The sequence below is a fragment of the Panthera leo genome, chromosome F3 (genome assembly GCF_018350215.1).
Source record: "Panthera leo isolate Ple1 chromosome F3, P.leo_Ple1_pat1.1, whole genome shotgun sequence".
NCBI lineage: Eukaryota > Metazoa > Chordata > Mammalia > Carnivora > Felidae > Panthera > Panthera leo.
Window position 1 is genome coordinate 1,170,898 of NC_056696.1, and position 19,788 is coordinate 1,190,685.

A 19,788-nucleotide genomic window follows, 5' to 3' on the forward strand; every position below is an offset into this window, starting at 1 on the left:
CATGCCCCAGCTAGGGAGGACTCTGCCATAGAGCCCCACCCGTTACCCCTCCCCCACTTTTGCTAATTTGTTACCCATGCCTTCCCTCTCCGCTTTCATTCTCTGAAACAGCAATATTTGAAAACAGGAAATGGCTTGCGTATATCAATCAATACCTGCTTTTCCACCAATTATCGTTTATTTATATACGAACAGCAGTTCAGCTCCAGAAACACAAGCCTGCCCGTCTCACAGGTGCGCAAGCGCTCCCAGAAATGCGGAGCGGGCAGCGATGACCCAGAGCGACGAGGTCGCAAATGCAGACGAGGGTCCCCATCTGTCCTCCTCCTCCCCTCCCCCATGAACCCCAACAGCTGGAGATGCACCACTGAATCGGAGGCTACGATTTTACTTCGGCCAGCTTCTGCTGCACACGGCGCCCTAGACCTCACTCCCCGTGACAGACCCCGAGGAGCAGAGCGGCCCCAGCGACACACCTCCGGGAAGCCCTGCACCCCACCCCGCCCCGCCCCGCCCCTACTTCGTGCAGACGGAACACACCACCCCCCCAGAAGATAGAAAGTTAACTTTCCCACAACCCGGTCCCTCCGCCGGCCTGGCCCGTCCGCAGGCCCCACACGCTCACAAAGGGGGTGCCCCCAACTCTCGCCTAAACCCAGGGGCTGAAACCTGGGGCACAGACAAGGGGCAAAGGGCCACAAACACGCGCTAAGCACGAGGCACCCCACTCCCCTCTCTCGCTCTCTCCTGGCCGAGGGGATAATAATGGGCCAGGTTTATGGTTGTCGTCCCCTCCCCCACCCCAGAACCAGGGGCCAGGCCCGCGGTGGGGGAAGCCCCACACAGACCGCGGGGGCGCCTCGGGTCGAGTTGGGGAGCTCCGGGGGTCGGGATCTGAGGGTGGTCTCAGGCCGGCGGCGGGCCCTGGCGCGCGCCCCGCAAGTCCCGCCCGGCCGGCGCCCCCCCCCCAACCCCCCACCCCTGGGCCCTGCGGTCACTCACCGCCCGTGAGCTGCGCGGGGCCGAAGCACAGCGCCAGCTGGAACCACAGGACGGCGGCCAGGAGCCGGCGGGGGGGCGGCGGCTGCGGCGGCGGCGGCTGCTGCCGCTCCAGGCATCCGTCTCCGGGGCTCGGCTTCATTCCATGATGCATCGTTCCTGCACCGCGGGCATCCGGCGGGCGGGCGCCTGCAGCCGGGAGCGGACGCGGCGGTGCCCGGGCCGCGGGGCCGCCCCCTCCTCCGCCGGGACCCCCACCCCCCCCCTCCGCCTGAACCCGAGCCCCCCACCCCGCTACCCCCACGGGACCCCCCCCACCCCGTCTTCCCTCCGCCGGGACCCCCTCCCCCTGGACCCGAGCCTCCCCCCAACCCCCGCTACCTCCCACGGGACCCCCCCCCCACTCCATCTTCCCTCCGCCGGGACCCCCTACCCCGCCCCCTCTGCCCGGACCCGAGGCCCCCACCACGACTCCCCACCCCGCCCCCCTTCACTGGGATCCGAGACCCCCCCACGCACGCCCCCGCCACAGGACCCCCCCTACCCCGCCCCCTCCGCGACCCCCCACAGGACCCCCTACCCCGGCCCCTCGGCGGGGATCCGAGCGCCCCCCCTACAACGTCCCATTGGACCCCCCCACCCTGCCCCCCTCCACCGGGACCCGAACACCCCCACGACCCCCCACGGGACCCCCTACCCCGCCGCCCTCATCCGCCGGGACCCCCCCCACCCCGCCCCCCTCCGCCCGGACCCGAGCCCCCACCCCACGACCCCCTACGGGACCCCCTACCCCGCCGTCCTCCGCCGGGACGAGCCCCCGCCCCACGACTCTCCACGGGACCCCCCACCCCGTCTCCCCTCCGCCGGGACACCCCTACCCCGCCCCCTTCTGCCGGGACAGAAGCCCCCCCCCCCACGACCCCCCCACAAGACCTCCTATCCCGCCCCCCTCCTCCGGGACCCGAGCCCCCCCAACCACTCCGCACGGCACCCCCCGACCCCGTCTCCCCCCCCCACTCCGCCAGGACCCCCATACCCCGCCCCCTTCTGCCGGGACCGAACCCTCCCCCCACGACCCCCTACGGGACCCCCACCCGGTCCCCAGGCGCGCGCAGCGGGAGGCAGCGCCATGGGGCGCCGCGCGTGCGGACCGCGGGGGAGGGGTGGCCAGGCGGGGGTCGCGCCGGGACCGCGGCCGCCAAGTCCGCAGCCTCTCCGCGTCCCCAGGCTACAGGAGCACTTTTCCCGGGCCTATGCGTGTCCCTGTCGGGCATCTCGCGGCGCTGCAGCGGGTCCCCGCAGCGACCCCCACCCCCCACTCCGGCGTCCGGCCCGGGGTCGCGGGGGTCCTCGCGCGCCGCCCCCTCCCCGGCCACGGGCTCCCGCGCTCACCTGCGGGGCTCCTCGGGCAGCCGCCTTCCCGCCTCCGCCTCCGCCCCGCGCCGCTCCGACCCGCATCTGTGCGCGACCTCTGCCGCCGCCGCCGCCGCCGCCGCGCGAGCCAGACGGAAGCCTCGGCGGCGCCCGCCCCCCGCCCGCGCCCCCCCTCCGGCTCCCGGGGCGCTCGGGCGCGGGGGGTGGGGACGCCGGCCCGGCCGCGCGCCCGCCACCTGAGCTCGCGAGAGCGGTGGCGCGGCCGGGGGCGCGCGGGGGGGGGGGCACGGGCACGCGCACTCGGGGCGGGGCCGCCGCGGCGCCGCGACCAATTGGAAGCCCGCGCGCCTGCACCTGCCAGCCCCGCGGCCTGCGCGCCCCGCCCCCCTTCCGGGCCCTGGGAGTAGGAGGCCTGTCCCCGGGAGGGACGCGCGGGCCCGGGCCCCTGGTCCCCGCCGAGGCTCTGCGTGTTCCCTTTGGGCCCGCGTGGCGACCCAGGTGGTTGAGACACTCCCCTCCCCGCACCGTGGCGTCTGCCCTTCGTGCAGGGCAGGGGGCGCTGTCCCGCGAGGAAAGTGGGGGGTGGTCCGTGCAGCTGCAGAAGGCTGGGTACCCGGTGAGAGGGGAAGCTTCTCGAGTGGTGGGTCGCAACCCAAGGGGGTCAGGGTGTTTGATCCCGGCGCTTCAGGGTGCGCCCCGGTGCAGATCTTGGCACACAGCCCCCCACCCGCGATGGTGCGGCCCACCCCCCCAAACCCCACCCCACCCCCCACACTCCCCCCCTTTCAAAGCCCCATCCCCGTCCCCACTTACCCGCCTCCCCCCACTCCGCACTCTCCCCCCCATCCCCGTCCCCACTCTCTCCCACACACTCCCCCCCACTATCCCCCCATCCCTGTCCCCACTGCCCCGCCCCCCACACTCCCCCCCTCCCCCACCCCCCACCCCAGTGTGCCCGAAGACCCCGCAGATCCCTCCCCCTCCAGAGGCCTGGCTTCCCTCTAGTTGGGTGGACGAAGAAGGAGGTGGTGCCAGCAGGCCGCACATCAGAACCCGTGACAGGCACCCCGTTATTCTCATGCAATTCGCCAACCAAAAACTGTATTTCTTATACTGCCACCAAATCGTCCCTTGCTTCTATCAGCCTTGCCAAAACTCACATACTGATGGTCCTCAGGAAATTACAGTTTTTACTGTGTCGTCTTTCACTGGGAGTAATTTTAACAAATTCTTCCAGGATAATTTAACTTTTAGTGGATAAATCAAGCTCGGTGTCTGTATTTGTTTATTTGTTTATGCTTTGTCAAACAGATGACAGCTTTTGGGGTTTTGACTGGCGCACGCTGATTCCTGCGACCCTGTTCTCGGGGGTCTGGAGCCTTAGCTGGGCACCCTTCCCCATTTCTGAGGTCCTATGACCGACCTCCATGATTTGAATACTGATTTTACTTTTTCCCTCGGTTAATTTCGAAAGTTCTTTTAACAGCCATGGAATCAACAAAGCTGGGGAATATTTGTGGACGGTCATAGGAGATGTATCTGAGCACAACTGAACTGTGTCCTTCAGCCAGAGAACAACCCTTTTGCACAGAGAGTATCAGGGCTGAAAGGAACATCCAAGTTTATCTGGTGGGAACAGGGGGTCTAGCTGGGGTCCCCTCTCTAACTTTTCCAACAAGCGGCCAGCCAGCCAGCCCAGGGGATGCTTCCCGAGGAAGCCAGCAGCTCATTTAGAAAAGCCTCCTGTGTCCTGAACTGAAACCCACCCACAGCTTCTGGTGCTGCCCTCCCGGCCCAGACAGCTAGATCGAATCCGCCTTCCTGAAGACCGCTGTCGCTGCAGATGGCTTTGTGTGCCCCTGGGCCTCCGTCTCTGGGTGAAACGCCGCCACAGCCCACAAGACCATCGCTGGACTCCTCGCCGGCCATGTGGCCTGTCTCTGGATGCGACCCAGGTTCTGACCAGCCCATGGCAGGGCTGACAAGTCATTTTGAGTAATTTGCTTAGGATGCTTTAGTGCATCCTAAGACGACAAACATTTGGGCGGCAGCTGCAGCAGACCGTTTGTAAGTTTTCTACGGTGTCTCGTGTCTGCTGGGGCAGCCGTGACCAAATCCCACCCACAGATGTCTGGTTTCTCACAGTCCTGGCGTCAGGGTTTGGTTTCTTCAGAGGCCTCTCTCCCCAACGAGTAGATGGCCACCTTCCCCCGGGGTCCTTGAGCTGTCCCTCTGTGTCTCTCCCTCCACATCCTCTGCTTGTGAGGACACCCCCCCACCCCAAAGACCCGATTTGAACCCTCTCCGAATGTAATCACGTCCTGAGGCGCTGGGGCTGGGGCTTTGAGGGGACACGATCCGCCCGAAACGTGGTGCGGCAAGATAAGTGTGTGTCGCACTCATTTTACAGGTGAGGAGGAGGAGGATGAAGGTCAGTCCATTGACTCAGGAGCACCCGGGCGCAGACCTGGGTAAACTCCACGCACACCTTCCACCAGGCAACCGCCCTGGACACATCACGATCTGGACTCCTCCCGAGAAGAGGAGCAGCATGAGGCCAGCCGGCGTGCGGACCCCGGCCAAGTGGGAAAAGACCCCTCTAGCCCTCTTCCTCCCTCACAGAGGCATTGGCCGCAGAACCAGGGCTCCCCTCCCAAACACAGCCCTATTTCATTCCAGGTAGATGAATTGGGCACCGACTGTGAACGGAGCACTGGCTGGGCGCTGGGGATGTGATGATGGTGAACACGGTCGCAGATCCGCCTCCGAGAACTCGCCGTCTAGTTAAGGACGACGTGCTAAGGGAAAGCGCGTATGTTCCGTGGTGTTAGGTGCTGGGCAGAATGATAAACACGTAATGATAAATATTACATAGGTAACGTGACGTGCATGGGACAAGTACACATCATTAGGGAGGGAAGAGGGGGGTGGGTCCCCGGACAGGAGGGGTCCTCGTAGCAAAGCATCCAGTACCCTCGATGACTCACTATTCCAGGTGGGCGCGTCTCTGCTCCACCTTCAGGGACCCTGATTCCCGGAGTCACTGCCCTGCCGCCCCCTAAGATAACGTCTTCGTCTGTAGAGTTGAGGCCGGTCGCGGGCCTGTCCCGGGTCCCGCCCGAGGAAAAGGGGGAAAGACAGCAAACCCAGGGCAACCGTCTCCTTTGGGGCAAGCGACAAGTCACACAAGTTTGTTCTCTCGCAAATCTCACGTGGGCATCGAGTCACGTGGCCGCACCGGGCCACAAGGGGAGCCGGGAAATGTAGTCTTTGTGGGGAGACTAGGTGACCAGAACGAAGAAGAGAGTGGACTGGCACGGTCAGGGGGAGCCACCAGCCCTCACATGGTCTGTACGAGCAAACAAGTGGGGATTTCTTAATAAGGTAAGCAGGGGAGCCCTGCTTGGGGGTGACTTCCAAGAAAAGACCTGGACAAGGTGAAGGAGTGAGCCGTACAGTTTTCTGGGGGGAAAGCACTTCCAGGCATCAGAGACACAGAGTCCCTTTCACCTGCAGGAAACAGGAGGGACATCTGGGGGGCTGGAGTCGGTGGACGGTAGGGAGACTGGGGGACTGAGGTCGCAGAGGTGGCCTGGCCGAGGTGGCCTTAGAGTCCTTGGCCGTGACCTGGCTTTTCCTCTGAGTGGGCACAGGCCACGGGCGGCTTGTGAGCAGGGAAGGGACGTGATGGGTCTCTCATTGTGCCACCCCTGTATCCTGCATGTGGTCCCCCCTGCTCCCTCCCGAGCCCTCTCGGGGCCCCCAGGCACCTGCACGGCCCTCACCCCCTAGACATCACCTCCCCCACAGAACCTTCCATCCACCCTGCAAGACTGCACGGTGTTGGGGGGAGGGAGGGTTGCCTGCCAGGCGTCGGGGCAAGAACAGGCCTGCCTGCATGGTCCACCTGTGGCTGAGCACACAGTCTGGAGCACAGAGGGGCAATCAGGACGTTTCTCTGAATTAATTCGTATTAGAAGGAGATTCCTCCCCGAGACTGACAACCCGAGACGAGCCAACTGACCTCCTGTCTTCTCTGTGGGTCTCCAGAATCCTGCACGTCCAGGAAAACACACAACCGACCACAGCCTGTCTAAGAGCTCAGAACTTGCTAGAACACTGCACGGATGTTGTGTGTGAACGCGGCTCTAGAATTCTCAAAGCGTCTGATGCACCTGCCAGCACCCTCAGGGAGGAGACGAGCTGTGGCCTGGGTGGGGACAGTCACCTCGCACACATCCTGCCGCCCATGCGAAGTGTCTGGTGGGTACTGCTCGGCACAGAGGCTTCGGGAATGGGGAAGATGCGATCCTCGTCTTCAACGAGTCTGTAGTCTACGGAGACAGCTGACAAATAAGTCTGCGATTAACGTCACCGGGCAGGTATGGGAAAGCACAGAGGAGGGGGTGTCCTGGCAACGGACCCTGGAGGTGACCCCGTATGTCATATGAACGTGTGCGTGAGGGGAAGGAGGGAAGAGGGGTTCAGGGGTCGTCCCAGGCGCAGGAAGCAGCCCTTGTGAAGACCGGGGGGGCCGGTGGGGGTCGGGGTGGGGCAGAGACCAAGGAGAGAACTTAGAAAGCAGGCCGAGAAGCAGCACGGAAAGTTCCATAGTGAGAGGGCTCAGTGAGGCGTGCAGGGGAGCCGGTGTGTAAGACAGAGATGGCTGTGTGTGTGGAAGCGGGAGTGACTTGGGAGGGGCTGCAGAGACGTGGAGACCCCAGCAGCACCATCCATCGCAGCACGGCGACGACCACGGGCGCCGTTTTCACCCGTCAGACCGACTACGGATGCACGTCTGACAATATCAGGTGTTTGGTGACGACGCAGGGAGAGGGGTCCCGGATCCCGCAGGAAGGACTGAGAATCGCTGTGTATTAACCGTGTCTTTGTCTTCTGTGCTGATACATGGACACCGGGCCCTTGCCGGCCCCACACATTAGGAAGGAGACGATGTCAGTGCCTGCCCCGCAGGACGCAGGACGGACAGATCACACCTGGGAAGTGTCCAGACAAGCAGATCCGGACACGTTCGCCGCAGGCGCTTTTGCGACGGCGGAAAATCGGGAACAGCCTGGCGAACGGCATGACTGCGGTGTGGGCACCGGGAGGGTCGCTGCAGCCCCGAGGGGGGCGTTCGTCTCCACGTGGGAGCCCGGGGTTGAGTAAGAGGGGCAACTCGTGGAACCAGGTGTGCGGCGAGATGTGATTTACGGGGAAAAACGTGAGCACCGAAGAAGAGAGAGACGTGATGGACGGCAGACGGGGTCGAGTCCAGGCCAGCGAGAGCAGGTGGAGTCAGCAGGGAGAGGTGGTCCGAGGTACTACCGTTGTATTTCTATGACTTTTATTTTGTTTTCATTATTTAATTTAATGTATTTGGATTTTTTTTTTTGTTATTATGGATTGCTTAGGTGATTAAAAATTTATCTGAGATGCAGAAGGTGGGGTGCCTGGGGGGCTCAGTGTGTTAAGCCTCCGACTCTCCATTTCAGCTCAAGTCATGATCTCGTGGTTCATGGGATCGAGCCCCGTGTCAGGCTCTGCATCGAGCGTGGAGCCTGCTTGGGACTGTCTCCCTTTTTCTCTCAAACAAATTAAATTGAAATGAAAATGCTAACCCGGTTTGCCACTTGGGAAAAAGTCAACCTCTTCGTCGGGCTGTTGGGGTGGTGGCTCCCATCTCTCCAGAAGTTTCCCACCCCGACCACATCCCCAGGAGCTGGTGGTTGTTCTCTCCTGGTAACTAGAGTAGGGTCGCCTGCCCACCGTGGCAGACGGGCTGACCCCGTACTGGGCCAGCACCACCCCCGTAGCTCTCCCCCACCCCCAACACGGGGTGGGGGGTGCTGACGCAGAGGGAGGTACGGGGACCGGGTGGATTGTCTGCTCTCCGGTGGTCATTCCGGAGCTCAGGCAGAAGGTGACTTTGTTGTCTGCAGCCCATGGCTTTCCAGAGCCTCTCCCCCTTCTTTGCTTCTCCCCTGCCTTCCTCTCTGATTCTCCCCCCCACTTCCTCTCTGCTTCTCCCTTCCACCCCCCTTCCTCTCTGCTTCTCCCCCCTTCCTCTCTGCTTCTCCCCCCCACCCCTTTCCTCTCTGCTTCTCCCCCCTACCGCCCTCTTCCTCTCTGCTTCTCCCCCCCCCGCCGCCCCCTTCCTCTCTGCTCCTCACCCCCCTGCCGCCCCCTTCCTCTCTGCTTCTCCCCCCACCACCGCCTTCCTCTCTGCTTCTGCCCCCCCACCGCCCCCTTCCTCTCTGCTTCTCCCCCCCCGCCCCACTTCCTCTCTGCTTCTCCCCCCTCACCGCCCCCCTTCCTCTCTGCTTCTCCCCCCTCCCCGCCCCCCTTCCTCTCTGCTTCTCCCCGCCCCCCCCCCCGCCACCGCCCCCTTCCTCATCGCTGTCTCACCTGCTCACACTCCAGCCCCTTCTGAGTGAGGCCCATCACACTCTCTTCCTCACGGCTCTTTCATCGCAGTATGAAAGATAGGGGCCACTCCAGAGCCCAGGAGCTCTCGTAAATATCTGATACCTCGAGTGTCATTTCAGTTACATTTAGATCACGGGGTGGGGTGGGGCGGGGTGGGGAACAGCAGCAGAAATGCTCTCTGGGCTTTTAGCCTTTCTCTTAACGCTGAATTGGACACATTCCCAGCAACTCTAAGCTTTGACCTGTATCTGGCGAGATTTGGTTCTTGGATTAAATGGAGCGGGTGTTGCTAACGAGGTGGTTTAACAACGTCGCGCCCGGTGGTCAACCCGTCCACTCTAGCTGACTACTGGCTAAAGGTACACCACGCTTTCAGACACGCTTTCAGCAGGGAATTATATTAAAAATGCTGTTGGGGCGCCTGGGGGGCTCAGTCGGTTAAGCGTCCGACTTCAGCTCAGGTCACGATCTCACGGTCCATGAGTTCGAGCCCCGCGTCGGGCTCTGTGCTGACAGCTCAGAGCCTGGAGCCTGTTTCAGATTCTGTGTCTCCCTCTCTCTCTGACCTTCCCCTGTTCATGCTCTGTCTCTCTCTGTCTCAAAAATAAATAAACATTAAAAAAAAAATTTTTTTTTTAAATGCTGTTTTCCGACCTTCCCCTTGTGTCCCATCTCCTACCACCTGGCGTTTCTTCCTTGGTTTCGCGAAGGCCCTTGCCTTTGAAAGCGCTGTCGGCTCAGCACCTGCGTCTCCTTCAGGAAGCAAACACCTAACATTCCGTGCAATCGCCACCTCGACGCTCAGCCAGCACGCGCTGAGCTCACAGCCGAGAGCCGAACCCCACAGTCTCTCCTCGGCAGACACGTACTCAGTCCCACTACGTGCGAGACGCCGCGGTAGGCACTGGACGTGCGGCAAGGAACGGGACCGCAATGCCGTCCTCCGGGGCTTACGGTCGGTCATCCCCCCCACCCAGCCCTCCGGCCCAGAAGGGTTTCCTTCACCTGAAAGTCCCCTGGGATTTTAGGATCTCTCTCTCTCTCTCTCTCTCTCTCTCTCTCTCTCTCTCTCTCTTCTGGCGACTGCCACTGTCCACCAGGTATGTCTAAGTTGACAAAGAGCAGGGACCGGGTCTTAATCTCTACATCCACCGTATGCCAAGGACAGGGTTAATAATGCTCTGTGGCTCGGGGTGCCCGATGGGCTCAGTCGGTCACACGTCCGACTTCAGCTCAGGTCATGATCTCGCGGTTCAGGGGTTCGAGCCCCGCGTCGGGCTCTGGGCTGACAGCACGGAGCCTGCTTCAGATTCTGTGCCTCCCTCTCTCTCTTTTCCTCTCCCCTGCTGGTGCTTGCACTCTGTCTCTCTCTCTAAAATAAATAATAAAACATTAAAAAGGTTAAAAAGTGCTCGATGAACGAAGGAGTGTGTCTTTTCACGGAAGCACAACACGCGCGGCCAAAGCAGATGCTGGAGATACTCTGGGGACGGTCCGTTCTCTCTAGTAGCTTCCTGGCAGAGGACTTTGTTGATCAAATACTCACGGGGCCACGCGTGTAACCCTGCGATGGACCCGAGCCAGCAAGGAGCGCCCTGACGGGGCCACAAGAAATCACGAGAGGTGCCCACTGGACGCCCAGACCCCGCTGCCCAGCTGCCCTCCCTCTCGCAGAGCTTCTGAAGAACACATTTCCTTTGAAGTTAAAAACTCCAGGCTCCGTTTTAACAAGCCAGGGGGAAGGGCAGACTTTTAAAAACCCACGCTTTTAAGTTTTGACAAAGCACGTTCTTTCCAGAAAACGTTCGGCGGAATGTCTGTTACGTTGAGGATGAAGAAGTGACCCCAAGTCGGGTAAGTCATGACGTGCAGCCTCCCCCCTCCCCCAGTTTCTACTGCAAAAGCCTCTTCCTGTGTCTAGCATTACGAACTCCTTGTCATAAGGTTTCAAAATAAATAACGGAATTGTGCCATCGTGTGCGTCTGTCACTGTTGGTGGGTCCCCCTGACCCACCGTGGGGTCACCGTCTGCCCTGAAAGTACACGTGACCCCTCCTTCCTCACGAGAACTGGCTGATTGCCATCTGCCTCTGATTGCACTCAGGTTCATCAGATCCCAACACGCCGAAAAACGTGACTCTCTAGAACCCTCTCCTCCCCCTCGTCCACACGTGACTTTCTCCGGCCGAGGCCGTGGGGCCGCCACGCAGAGGCTGGGCTGGCGGCCGGGCCGGGGACACCCTCTCTGTGCCCCAGGAGAGGCCGGGCTGCGCCCCTCGCCGCTGCCGGGAAAGGGTCTGCGCCCGCAGCACGCGGAGTGATGATGCCCTTACACACGGCAGCACACGTGTGGAAAGTGTGCATCGTGGGTAAATGATGGTTTCCACGGAAACATAACTGTCATAGTTCCAGGCTCTTAGCCCACTTTTTTCTTTTTCTGAAGAAGTTTACAGGCTACAATTTTCATCCCTGGTTCTGCGTTAGCGTAAGTTTTCCGTTACTGCCCTGGGAGTTCACGCAAGGCTTTTTCTTTCTCTACCGCTCTGTGGGCCTGGCGTTTTTCCTGCGTCCGTGTCTCCCACACGCACGTCCAGAGTGGCCCCTGCTGTATCTGCTGACCCTACTACTTTGGGGCGTCTGTTTTCCTGGGTGAGGTGAGGAAAATTGGGGTGGGCAGGAAGGACCGAGTTCCTGTGAGATTGGACTCCACAGCTGGATTTTGAAAATTAATACTTGACCCTGTCATCCGGCCACGGAGAAGAAACTTTCGCCCCAATTGTCACCTCCTTAGAAAAGCTGATTTCAAAGTAATCCACAGAAATCTGCCACAATCGACATTACATATACATGTAACTTTAAATTTACTAGGAGATCCCGTGTGATCACAAGCCACGTGTGAAATTAATTTTGATATTTCCTTTAGTCCATTGTGTTCGAAATACCAAGATACAAGTGTTGAGATATTACACTCTCCCACGCGTGTTTTTGCGACCACACGTGTTCTACACTCAGAAGACGAGCCACCCACGACCCAGCTCCGGGACAAGCAGCAAGAAGTCTCCAGAACCTTCTGCCAAGGGCACAGGGCACACCCCGTCTCACAGACGGATTTGAACGAGGGGGTCAGTCTGCCATAGTTGCCAAGATTCCGACAAACGAAACAAAGGAGGCCCAGGTCTTTGGCAGAAGGCCCAAATCCAGGGGCCTCCAGGGAAATGCTTTGAGGATTTTTCTGCCAACTGAGAAGGAGGCCGATGGTTTGCAGTTTATCCAGGGAATGATTGCCTGGCCACTCAGCACTTGCCAAACGTCCCTTCCATCCGTGTGGAGGAGCCGGCCTCTGCCCAGGCTCAGGGGGACCCGCCCTCCGCCGGTCCGGAGCCCTCGGAGGGAAGGACTCTCTGCCCGGCTCCGTGCAGTCTCTTCCAGGCACTCGGCTGGCTGTTCCATGCTGTGGGGCCTCCATGCTATCACAGATCCGCGACTCATTTCCTGCTGTTCCCAAGGTCACCTCCGTCCACACCCGCCCAGGCTTCTGCAGGCAGGACCCACCCTCGGGTCCCGGTCTCGACCTCTGACCTGCCCCTCCTGTGCCCTGGCCACCGCCAAGGCTCGCCTGGATTCCTGACCAGCCAGCCCCCTATGGCCCGTCTGCAAGGGTGAGCTTTAAAATGCAGACCCATCAGATCCCCTCTTTCTGTTTCAAGACGTGAATGGACTCACTATTGCCTACACAGTGGATTTCGACCCTTTTAAACAAGCAGAACCCCAATTCTCTTCGGCGAGGTGTTACCAAGAGCCCCAGGATATAAAACAGGTTAAGCATGAGCCGTACTGGGGACAGAGGGGCAGGGACCTCAGAGCTGCCCGAAGCCCTCCAGCCCCACCCCTGCCAGGGCCCTGGGGAATCCTGGTGGGAGGCCTCCGGAACCCCGGGCCCAGCCTGCACCACTGGGGGACCCACCCATCAGGCCCCCCCCACCGCACAACATATATGCACACGACCCCTGTGTGCCGGTGTCTCTGCGGCTCCCCCCCGGCCACGTGGCTTCTGCCCGGTGGGAACTCCCACCACACCCATCCCAGTCCGCAGGGATCCTGGTTGCCCCCACGTGGGGGTAGTGCCGACGTCACCCTGCACGAAGCCCTCCTTACAACAACCCAGATGGCCTTCCTCGTCCTGGCCTAGACCGTCCGTGGATATTTGTGTCACGGTAAACTGGGGACCGTGTCCCGCATTCAGTCATCGGCGGAGGTGAATGAACTATTCTCAACTCCACAAGGAATTCTGGGAGCCCTCGGGGAGGCAAGAGCCCCGGGTGGGAGTTTGAGTCCCTGGGTTCTTTGCGTGGCTCTGTTCCAAACCCGGTCTTTCAATCCAGCCCCACGCAGCTCTGCTTCCACTGCTCTTGGCCTGATGGTCATGATGAGTCTAGTGGCTGATGCTTACGAGGCTGCAAGCACAGGCCGGGCACCACGGTAGGCGCCTTTCATGGGTTAACTCGAGTTTGCTCTACAGAATGAAGGCTGCAGTGTGTCCAAGCTTGAACTCCCTCTTTCCGGTTACATCTGGGGCCGAAAGAAATCCACAGATTATCTCCTGCAGGGCTGAAGAAACGGAAAAGTCAGGGCGGGGGGGACATGACCACTTGAGGGGACTCCACGGGCTGCAGCGCTGGCTGGTGGCAGGTCTCCTGGCCCTTGGGTGGCTGTGTCCTGCCCCACGACACCGCTCTGCCGTGACCAGAAGCGGCCTGGCACCGGCCCGAGCCATGTTCAGGCGCGCAGGATGTGTGACAAAGAAGTTAGCAGAGACGTGGGACACTCGGGTATCAGCACCGCTCAGTCCGTGCCTAAATACTTCCTAACTTAAATTATTCCATTTCAAATCTAACTTAATTTTTTAAGAAGTCACCTCTTAGTAAAAATTAGTCACAATGTGATCTCTAATGACGGTATCAGTAGCACCAATAAAAATCTTATCCTCAGCTGCAGATGTGCTAAAATGACAGCACGTGAGCCCCCAGCCCGGCAGGACGGCCCCGGGGAGGGCAGATCACTCTGGGCAAGACTGCCACCACACGGCCTCAAGGACGTGGCCACCATGACCCTCTGGCGGACGCGCAGTCCTCATTTTCTTAAAAGCATCTCATCTTGGGCAGCTCAGGCTGCTACACCCAAACACCACGGGCCAGGAAGCCTGAGGAATATTCCAGTCACAGGTGTGGAGGCCGGGAAGCCAAGATCAAGGCGCCAGCCAGTTCAGTTGTGGTGAGGACCCGCCTCCCGCCTTACAGACGGCCGCCTCTGCTGCGTCCTCATAGGGCACAGAGGAAACTGCTGTCTCTTCCTCTGCCTACGGGGACACCGATGCCATCATGGGGCCCCCGTGACCTCCTCTACCCCTAATTCCCTCCCAAGGCCCACCTCCAAATACCAACACAGTGGGTGTTGGTGGGGGACAGGCAGTCCACAGCACAGGCCTCAACTGAAAATGCATTTCCTGGGGGCAGCATGGCACCATGGGAAAAAAGTGGATCTGAACACCCTGCCATTGACCACATTCCCCGTGAGGAAATGAGTTCTCAGGATCAGGCTGCAGCCTCGTCTCAGGGAAGTGTTACCAGCGACTGGCCCTGCCTGTGACATTCAGAGATGTGGGTGCAGCAGCTGGGGTGGGGGGTGGGGCGGGAATCCTCATCTCTCTTCTTTAAGGAGAGACCGTATTTGAGAATATTGCCCAGAGCTGTGTCCTCACCGCACCCGGAGAAAGGAGGGGACGTTGTCAGATGCAGAGCACAGGACAAACATGACGGGGCCTGCTTCAGAATGGTACTAATTCCGTTATTCCATTCTCTTCTTAGGCTAGGAATCTGCCGAAACTTTCCGTAAACCCACAGGTGAAGTCTTACAACTTTTAACCGAGGCCCAGCAGGACGTCAAGATAACATTTATCACACGCTAAGCCCTTGACCCTCAGGGGTCCTGCCGCCCAGATGACGTCAGGCCCCTCCTCCACGTTTCCAGAACTTCCGGAGACCACACGGTAGGGTGGGGGAGGGGAGGATTCAGACTCAGCTCTGCAGGACCAGATCCAGTGACTCCCCCGCAGCCCCAGCTGCCTCCACAAGGAAGAAACGACCTGATGCTGTTTCAGAAGTGTGCGCACAACATTCACGTTTTGACAAAAGCAGTAATTGCTGTACTAGGGAAAAAATAGACTAGTCTTTTTCTGTTCTAAAGTGGAAAAAAAAAAAAGTAAACAAAACAGACTCGGGTTTGCTAACTTAACCGGCAAAGCGTGGGGCGGGGGGGGGGGGGGGGGGGGGGGCGTGAGCGCACACGGGCAACCCCGCCAGCCCTCCGCGTTCCATGCTGGGGTGACGCCCTCTCCCGGTTCCGTTAAAATCCCGCCACGTGAAGGTGTACACACGCGAGTTCAGTCCTCGCCTGAGACCCCCGGGGCTCCCCGTGCACCCTCAGCTTCTGGGCCCCCTGATACCTGCGGCCCCAGGCGGTGGGGCTGTCCGAAGGCCCTGCCGGAGAGCATTGTGAAGTAGCCGGGGCGTCACAGGCGCGCAGCCGGGGCAGGCCCCCCCCCAGGGGCTCCCCGCAGCGCCGCGGGGCCGGTCACGGGCGCGAGTATGGAGGGCTTAGGCCGCTTTTGCCCGAGCTCCCTCCTGGACCCGGGCTCGGGGGCCACCACCCCGGGCTCGGGGAGCGAGGCCGGGACACCCTCGCCACATGCGCGCTGCGCGCCCACCGCGCGGCCTCGAAGGCGCAGGTGCCCGGACTCGCCCCGAGAGAGCCGCAGCCTGACCGACGTGGCCACTGGGCCCCCGGACGGCGCCAGGAGGCCCCGGCCCCACGGACGGCGCCTGGAGGACGCCTGGGGCGAGCCGGGGGCCGGCGCGCAAAGCCCGGCCTGGCGACGGCAGCCCCCAGGGCCCTGGCACTGCCCTCCAGCCCGGGGAGGCTCGCCCCCACCTTGCCCCGAGGGAGCGTCCAGACCCCCGGGCGGGACCTTCGGGGCGCACAGGGCGCAGAACGGAGACCAGTGGGCAGTGCCGCCGTGCGGAGGAGCGGGTCGCCGGTCCCTGTCCTCGGCTCTGTCCCAGAGGTCTTCGGGGCGGTCCCAGGAGTGCGGGGCGCCGGCGGCTTGCGCGTGCGCCCACCTGCTGGAAGGCAGTGACCCCGGGGAGTCCGCGGCCCGCCAGCGGTCCCAAGCGTCAGCGTCGCGCGAGGAGCGGCCGAGCCCGCGCGCCCAGCTCCTCAGGACCGAGCTGGAGGAGGCGCTCACGACCTCCAGGGGCCAGAAGATCGTGGCCCTGGTCCTGACCCGGCTCCGGAAGGCCCAGAGGATGCGGGAGCTGCAGCAGCAGGCGGCCGACGCCTGGGAGGAGCTGAGGCTCTCGGACCAGAAGGTGCAGCGGACCCTGGAGCGGGAGCGCGAGCGGCTTCTGCACGAGAGCCGCGAGCAGTGGCGGCAGCAGGAGCGGCGCGTCCGACGGCGCCACGGCCCCGCGAGGCCGGACGACGACCCGGAGCGCGCCCCGAAGCTCGCGCCGCCGACCCCCCGGCAGAGCCGTGAGCTGAGCGCGCCGGAGCCCGAGAGGCCCGAGCGGGCGGGTCCCCGGCAGGGCCTGCACCCCACGGACACCCAGGAGCCGGTCCGGGAGACCAACCTCAGCTCCCTGGTCAACTACCAGGCCCGGAAGGTGCTCCTGGACTGCCAGGCCAAGGCCGAAGAGCTGCTGAGGAAGCTGTCCCAGGAGCAGGGCGCCCAGCGGTGCCCGGGGGCGCAGCCGGGCCTGGGGAGGGAGCTGGGGCCCGGGGCGCAGCGGCCCCGGGAGCCTCTGCAGCAGGTGCGGCGGCGGCGCGCGGAGGCCGGGGAGCAGGTGCCGGCGCACAAGGGGCTGCTGACCGAGCTGGCCGAGCGCAGGGCGCGGCGGGCCGGGGGCGGCGGGGACGAGCTCGGCGTCCTGCGGGGGGAGAACCAGCACATTCTGAAGCTGAAAGCCGAGAAGGAGGGCAAGTGCCACATCGAGGGCATCAAGGAGGCCATCCGGAGGAAGCAGCAGAGGAGGGAGCACATCTCCCGGGAGCAGGACGCCACGTTGGAGGAATTCGAGAAGCTCTCCAGGGCCTCCCGGGGGGACCAGGCGCGCGCGCTGGCCGGCAGCCTCCTGGACCGGCGGGCGCGGGAGGAGGCGGGGCCGCAGGGCTGCTGAGGGCGGGCGCGCGGGAGGGGGGAGGTCGGGGGGGGGGTGCTGTGGTGCGTGGCACTCTGATTAGAACTGAGCGTTGATTCGAGAAAGTATATAAAATACTGCCGTGTCCTCTCGTGAACGAGTTCTGTGATTCACTGGGGGTAGTTGGGAGGGTTGGGTGGAAGGCGGGGGGCTCAGAAAATTGCTTGCTTTGGTAAATTCAGGGTTAAATGGAAAATAGTCATTGAGCGCTCCAGTCGTCTTCAAAGCGCGCATCAGGCACATTGTTGAGAAAGTAGAGAAAAATCCACAGCCGGGGGTTCAGTTCTGGGTCGTAAGGCTTTTCCTGTCCCGGAACTTGCAAATTATAATCCCAACCGCAAAGAGATGTTTGGAGGGATGACGAAATAATCCGTGTAAGGTAAAGTGTGAGGTTACAGTGGTCACAAATCTCCGAGAAAGGAAAAAAGTCTGTGAATGGCTCAGTGGGGGGATTTCTGTAAACCAGTGGTTTCCGGAACCCTGCATACTACCTCCCCTCTGGGGTGTTTATAACGCACCTGAACGTTTTAAAGGCTCTGACAAGGCCTGCAGCAAAGAACTCCAGTTCTCTAACCAGGCCTTCCACACGAACCATGGGACCCTTTTTCCCTTAGATCACTCCGTGGAACTCGTGTTCTGTGGCATGTTTTGGGCAAACGGCTCTCTATAGCTCCCCACCGGATTGCGAACCCTTCTGCTTTCCCTCTGTGTTGACAGGATGTGTCTATAAGTCCCTCAGGACCGCTGCCTGACTGCTTTGCCACAGCCATGCTATCCAAGCATCTTCGGGTCTGATTCTTTGCACACTCCCCCTCTCTGGCCAGTCCCATCCAGCGTTTTGGAACAAAATTCGATTGGAATCTTTCTTTCCCCTCTCTCTGCCCCCTGTCTCTCCTGGGTGACGCCGTCTGTCTGTACACACTGTGTCTCGTTGACCTGAATGACTCTGAATGAATGACCAAGCGTGATTCGGGAACATGACATTGTTAAATGAAGGAGCCACAAGCTGAGTAGAATTCAACCCATCACATCCCAAGCCTTCTATCAAAAAGTTCTAAAGGTTTTTCTTTAAAAGCCCCCAATGTAACATTTGTCTTTAGAAAAGAAAGACAGTAAACCCGGTTGTCTCGTTAGTATTTTGGAAATGACACAAAAGGTAACCCAGGAAGGGATTTTGTTGGGAGGGTCACACTGTCACCTTACGTAGCAGGAACTCGACCCTGCCCCCGTCTCGTGTCCTCACCTGCCTTGGGTTCCCCCGACGAGGGCCACTCAGGTGCTCACCCCTTTGCTGAAAGACGGAAGGACTGCTACGTCTTGCCTCAATCTCCGACTTTGTCTGGTCCCTCCGACGAATCCGCCTCTCCAGCCAAATGCCACGTGCACCGCCAGCATTCTGGAATGGTGTGTGAGGTGTTCAGACCTCCCATGAACCTAGCGCCTGACGGCTTTGAGCAAGTTGCCTTCCCGAGCCTCTCTCTGCCCCTCCGAAAAACAGGGTTATCACTCATACACTTGTGAGGCGTGACTAACGAGTCATCGTAAGCTGTTTGGCATAGTGCCCAGAGGCCCCCATCACCACCATCACCACGACCACCGTGCAGTAACCGAATGCCCCTTCCTCTTCCTGCCGGGTGGTGAAAGACAAAGCCTCGGGGACAGTGAGGAGTTTTGTCACCATCCAGCAGCCAGGGAGTATCCGTGTGGCCTCCAGGGAGGGGGCACTCCCGCCTCCACCCGGCAGGAACGAGGCCTCAACCTCCCTCCTTCTGGAGCAGTGAGAGAGGAAGGCAGAAAAACAGGAGGTTTCAGTAAAATCCAGTCTTAGGAAATTCAAAATGACCAGGCTTCCACTGAAAATCACTCGTCCCACCAAGAACCGAGACTATCTCAGACTGAATGAAAAAGACAACACAGATGATAAATGGGAGAAGGAGCTGAAGATTCCAACGCAGACACAATAAATTTGCTTCCACAAGCAATTATGAACGCACTTGAAATAAGTGGGAAAGAATTGAAAATCTGCGCCAAGAAATAAAACAAAGAATCACCCAATGACTGGGTGGCTCAGTCGGTTGAGCGTCCGACTTCGGCTCAGGGCATGATCTCGCGGTCCGTGGGTTCGAGCCCCGGGTCGGGCTCCGTGCTGACGGCTCGGAGCCTGGAGCCTGCTTCAGATTCTGGGTCTCCCCCTCTCTCTGCCCCTCCCCCGCTCATGCTCTGTCTCTCTCTGCCTCTCAAAAATAAAGAAACATAAAAAAAATCTTAAAAAAAAAAAAAAAAAGAATCACCAAATGGGAAGTTCACAACTGGAAAACACAATAACAAAAACAAAAAGCTCGGTGATGGGCTCCGCAGCAGAATGGAGGGGACAGAGCAGAGCTTCGCTAAAGTGTAAGACAGAACAGTAAAAGTTACCCAAACTGAGACACGGAAAATTTTCTGAGGAAAAAAAAAAAAAAAGGAACAGAGCCTCCCAGACACGTGGGACAAAAGACCCAGCATTCACGCCAGGAAGAGGACAAAGCAGACAGAGCTGAACAGGTTCTCAAGGAAACAATGGCTGAAAAATTTTACAAACTTGGTAAAAGAACTAACCTTACATACTCGAGATGTTGAGTGAACCCCCAAGAAAGGGTAAACCCACAGAAATTCATCAAGACATGTCATAGTCAAATTTCTAGAACTCAAGAAGAAAATTCCCAATTGAAAGAATGAGAAAACAAGTCACAGA

The 19,788-nt window shown here is 60.3% G+C and overlaps 2 protein-coding genes across 4 annotated transcripts in view; one reads left to right on the forward strand and one right to left on the reverse strand.

Moving 5' to 3' along the window:
• SUSD4 (sushi domain containing 4) overlaps positions 1–2,505 on the reverse strand; it is a 94,921-nt gene extending 92,416 nt beyond the window's left edge. Inside the window, exons 1-2 of one of the 3 annotated variants that reach the window (XM_042925382.1) lie at positions 2,392–2,505; positions 1,003–1,188 (exon numbers count right to left, since the gene is read on the reverse strand). In XM_042925382.1, coding sequence (XP_042781316.1) covers positions 1,003–1,153 — 151 coding nt within the window. In that variant the 5' untranslated portion in view covers positions 1,154–1,188; positions 2,392–2,505. The remainder of the gene's footprint in view (positions 1–1,002; positions 1,189–2,391) is intronic. The other 2 variants (XM_042925381.1, XM_042925380.1) reach the window with 2 other exon arrangements.
• Positions 2,506–15,406: 12,901 nt separating this feature from the next.
• CCDC185 (coiled-coil domain containing 185) lies at positions 15,407–17,042 on the forward strand. The gene has a single exon (XM_042925375.1). It carries the CDS (start codon positions 15,447–15,449, stop codon positions 17,031–17,033), a length of 1,587 nt encoding a protein of 528 aa, XP_042781309.1. The 5' UTR covers positions 15,407–15,446; the 3' UTR covers positions 17,034–17,042.
• The last annotated feature ends 2,746 nt before the right edge of the window (positions 17,043–19,788 follow it).

Coding starts and splice junctions, on each gene's coding strand:
- CCDC185 (XM_042925375.1), top strand. CDS start 15,447: ATGGAGGGCTTAGGCCGCTTTTGCCCGAGCTCCCTCCTGGACCCGGGC.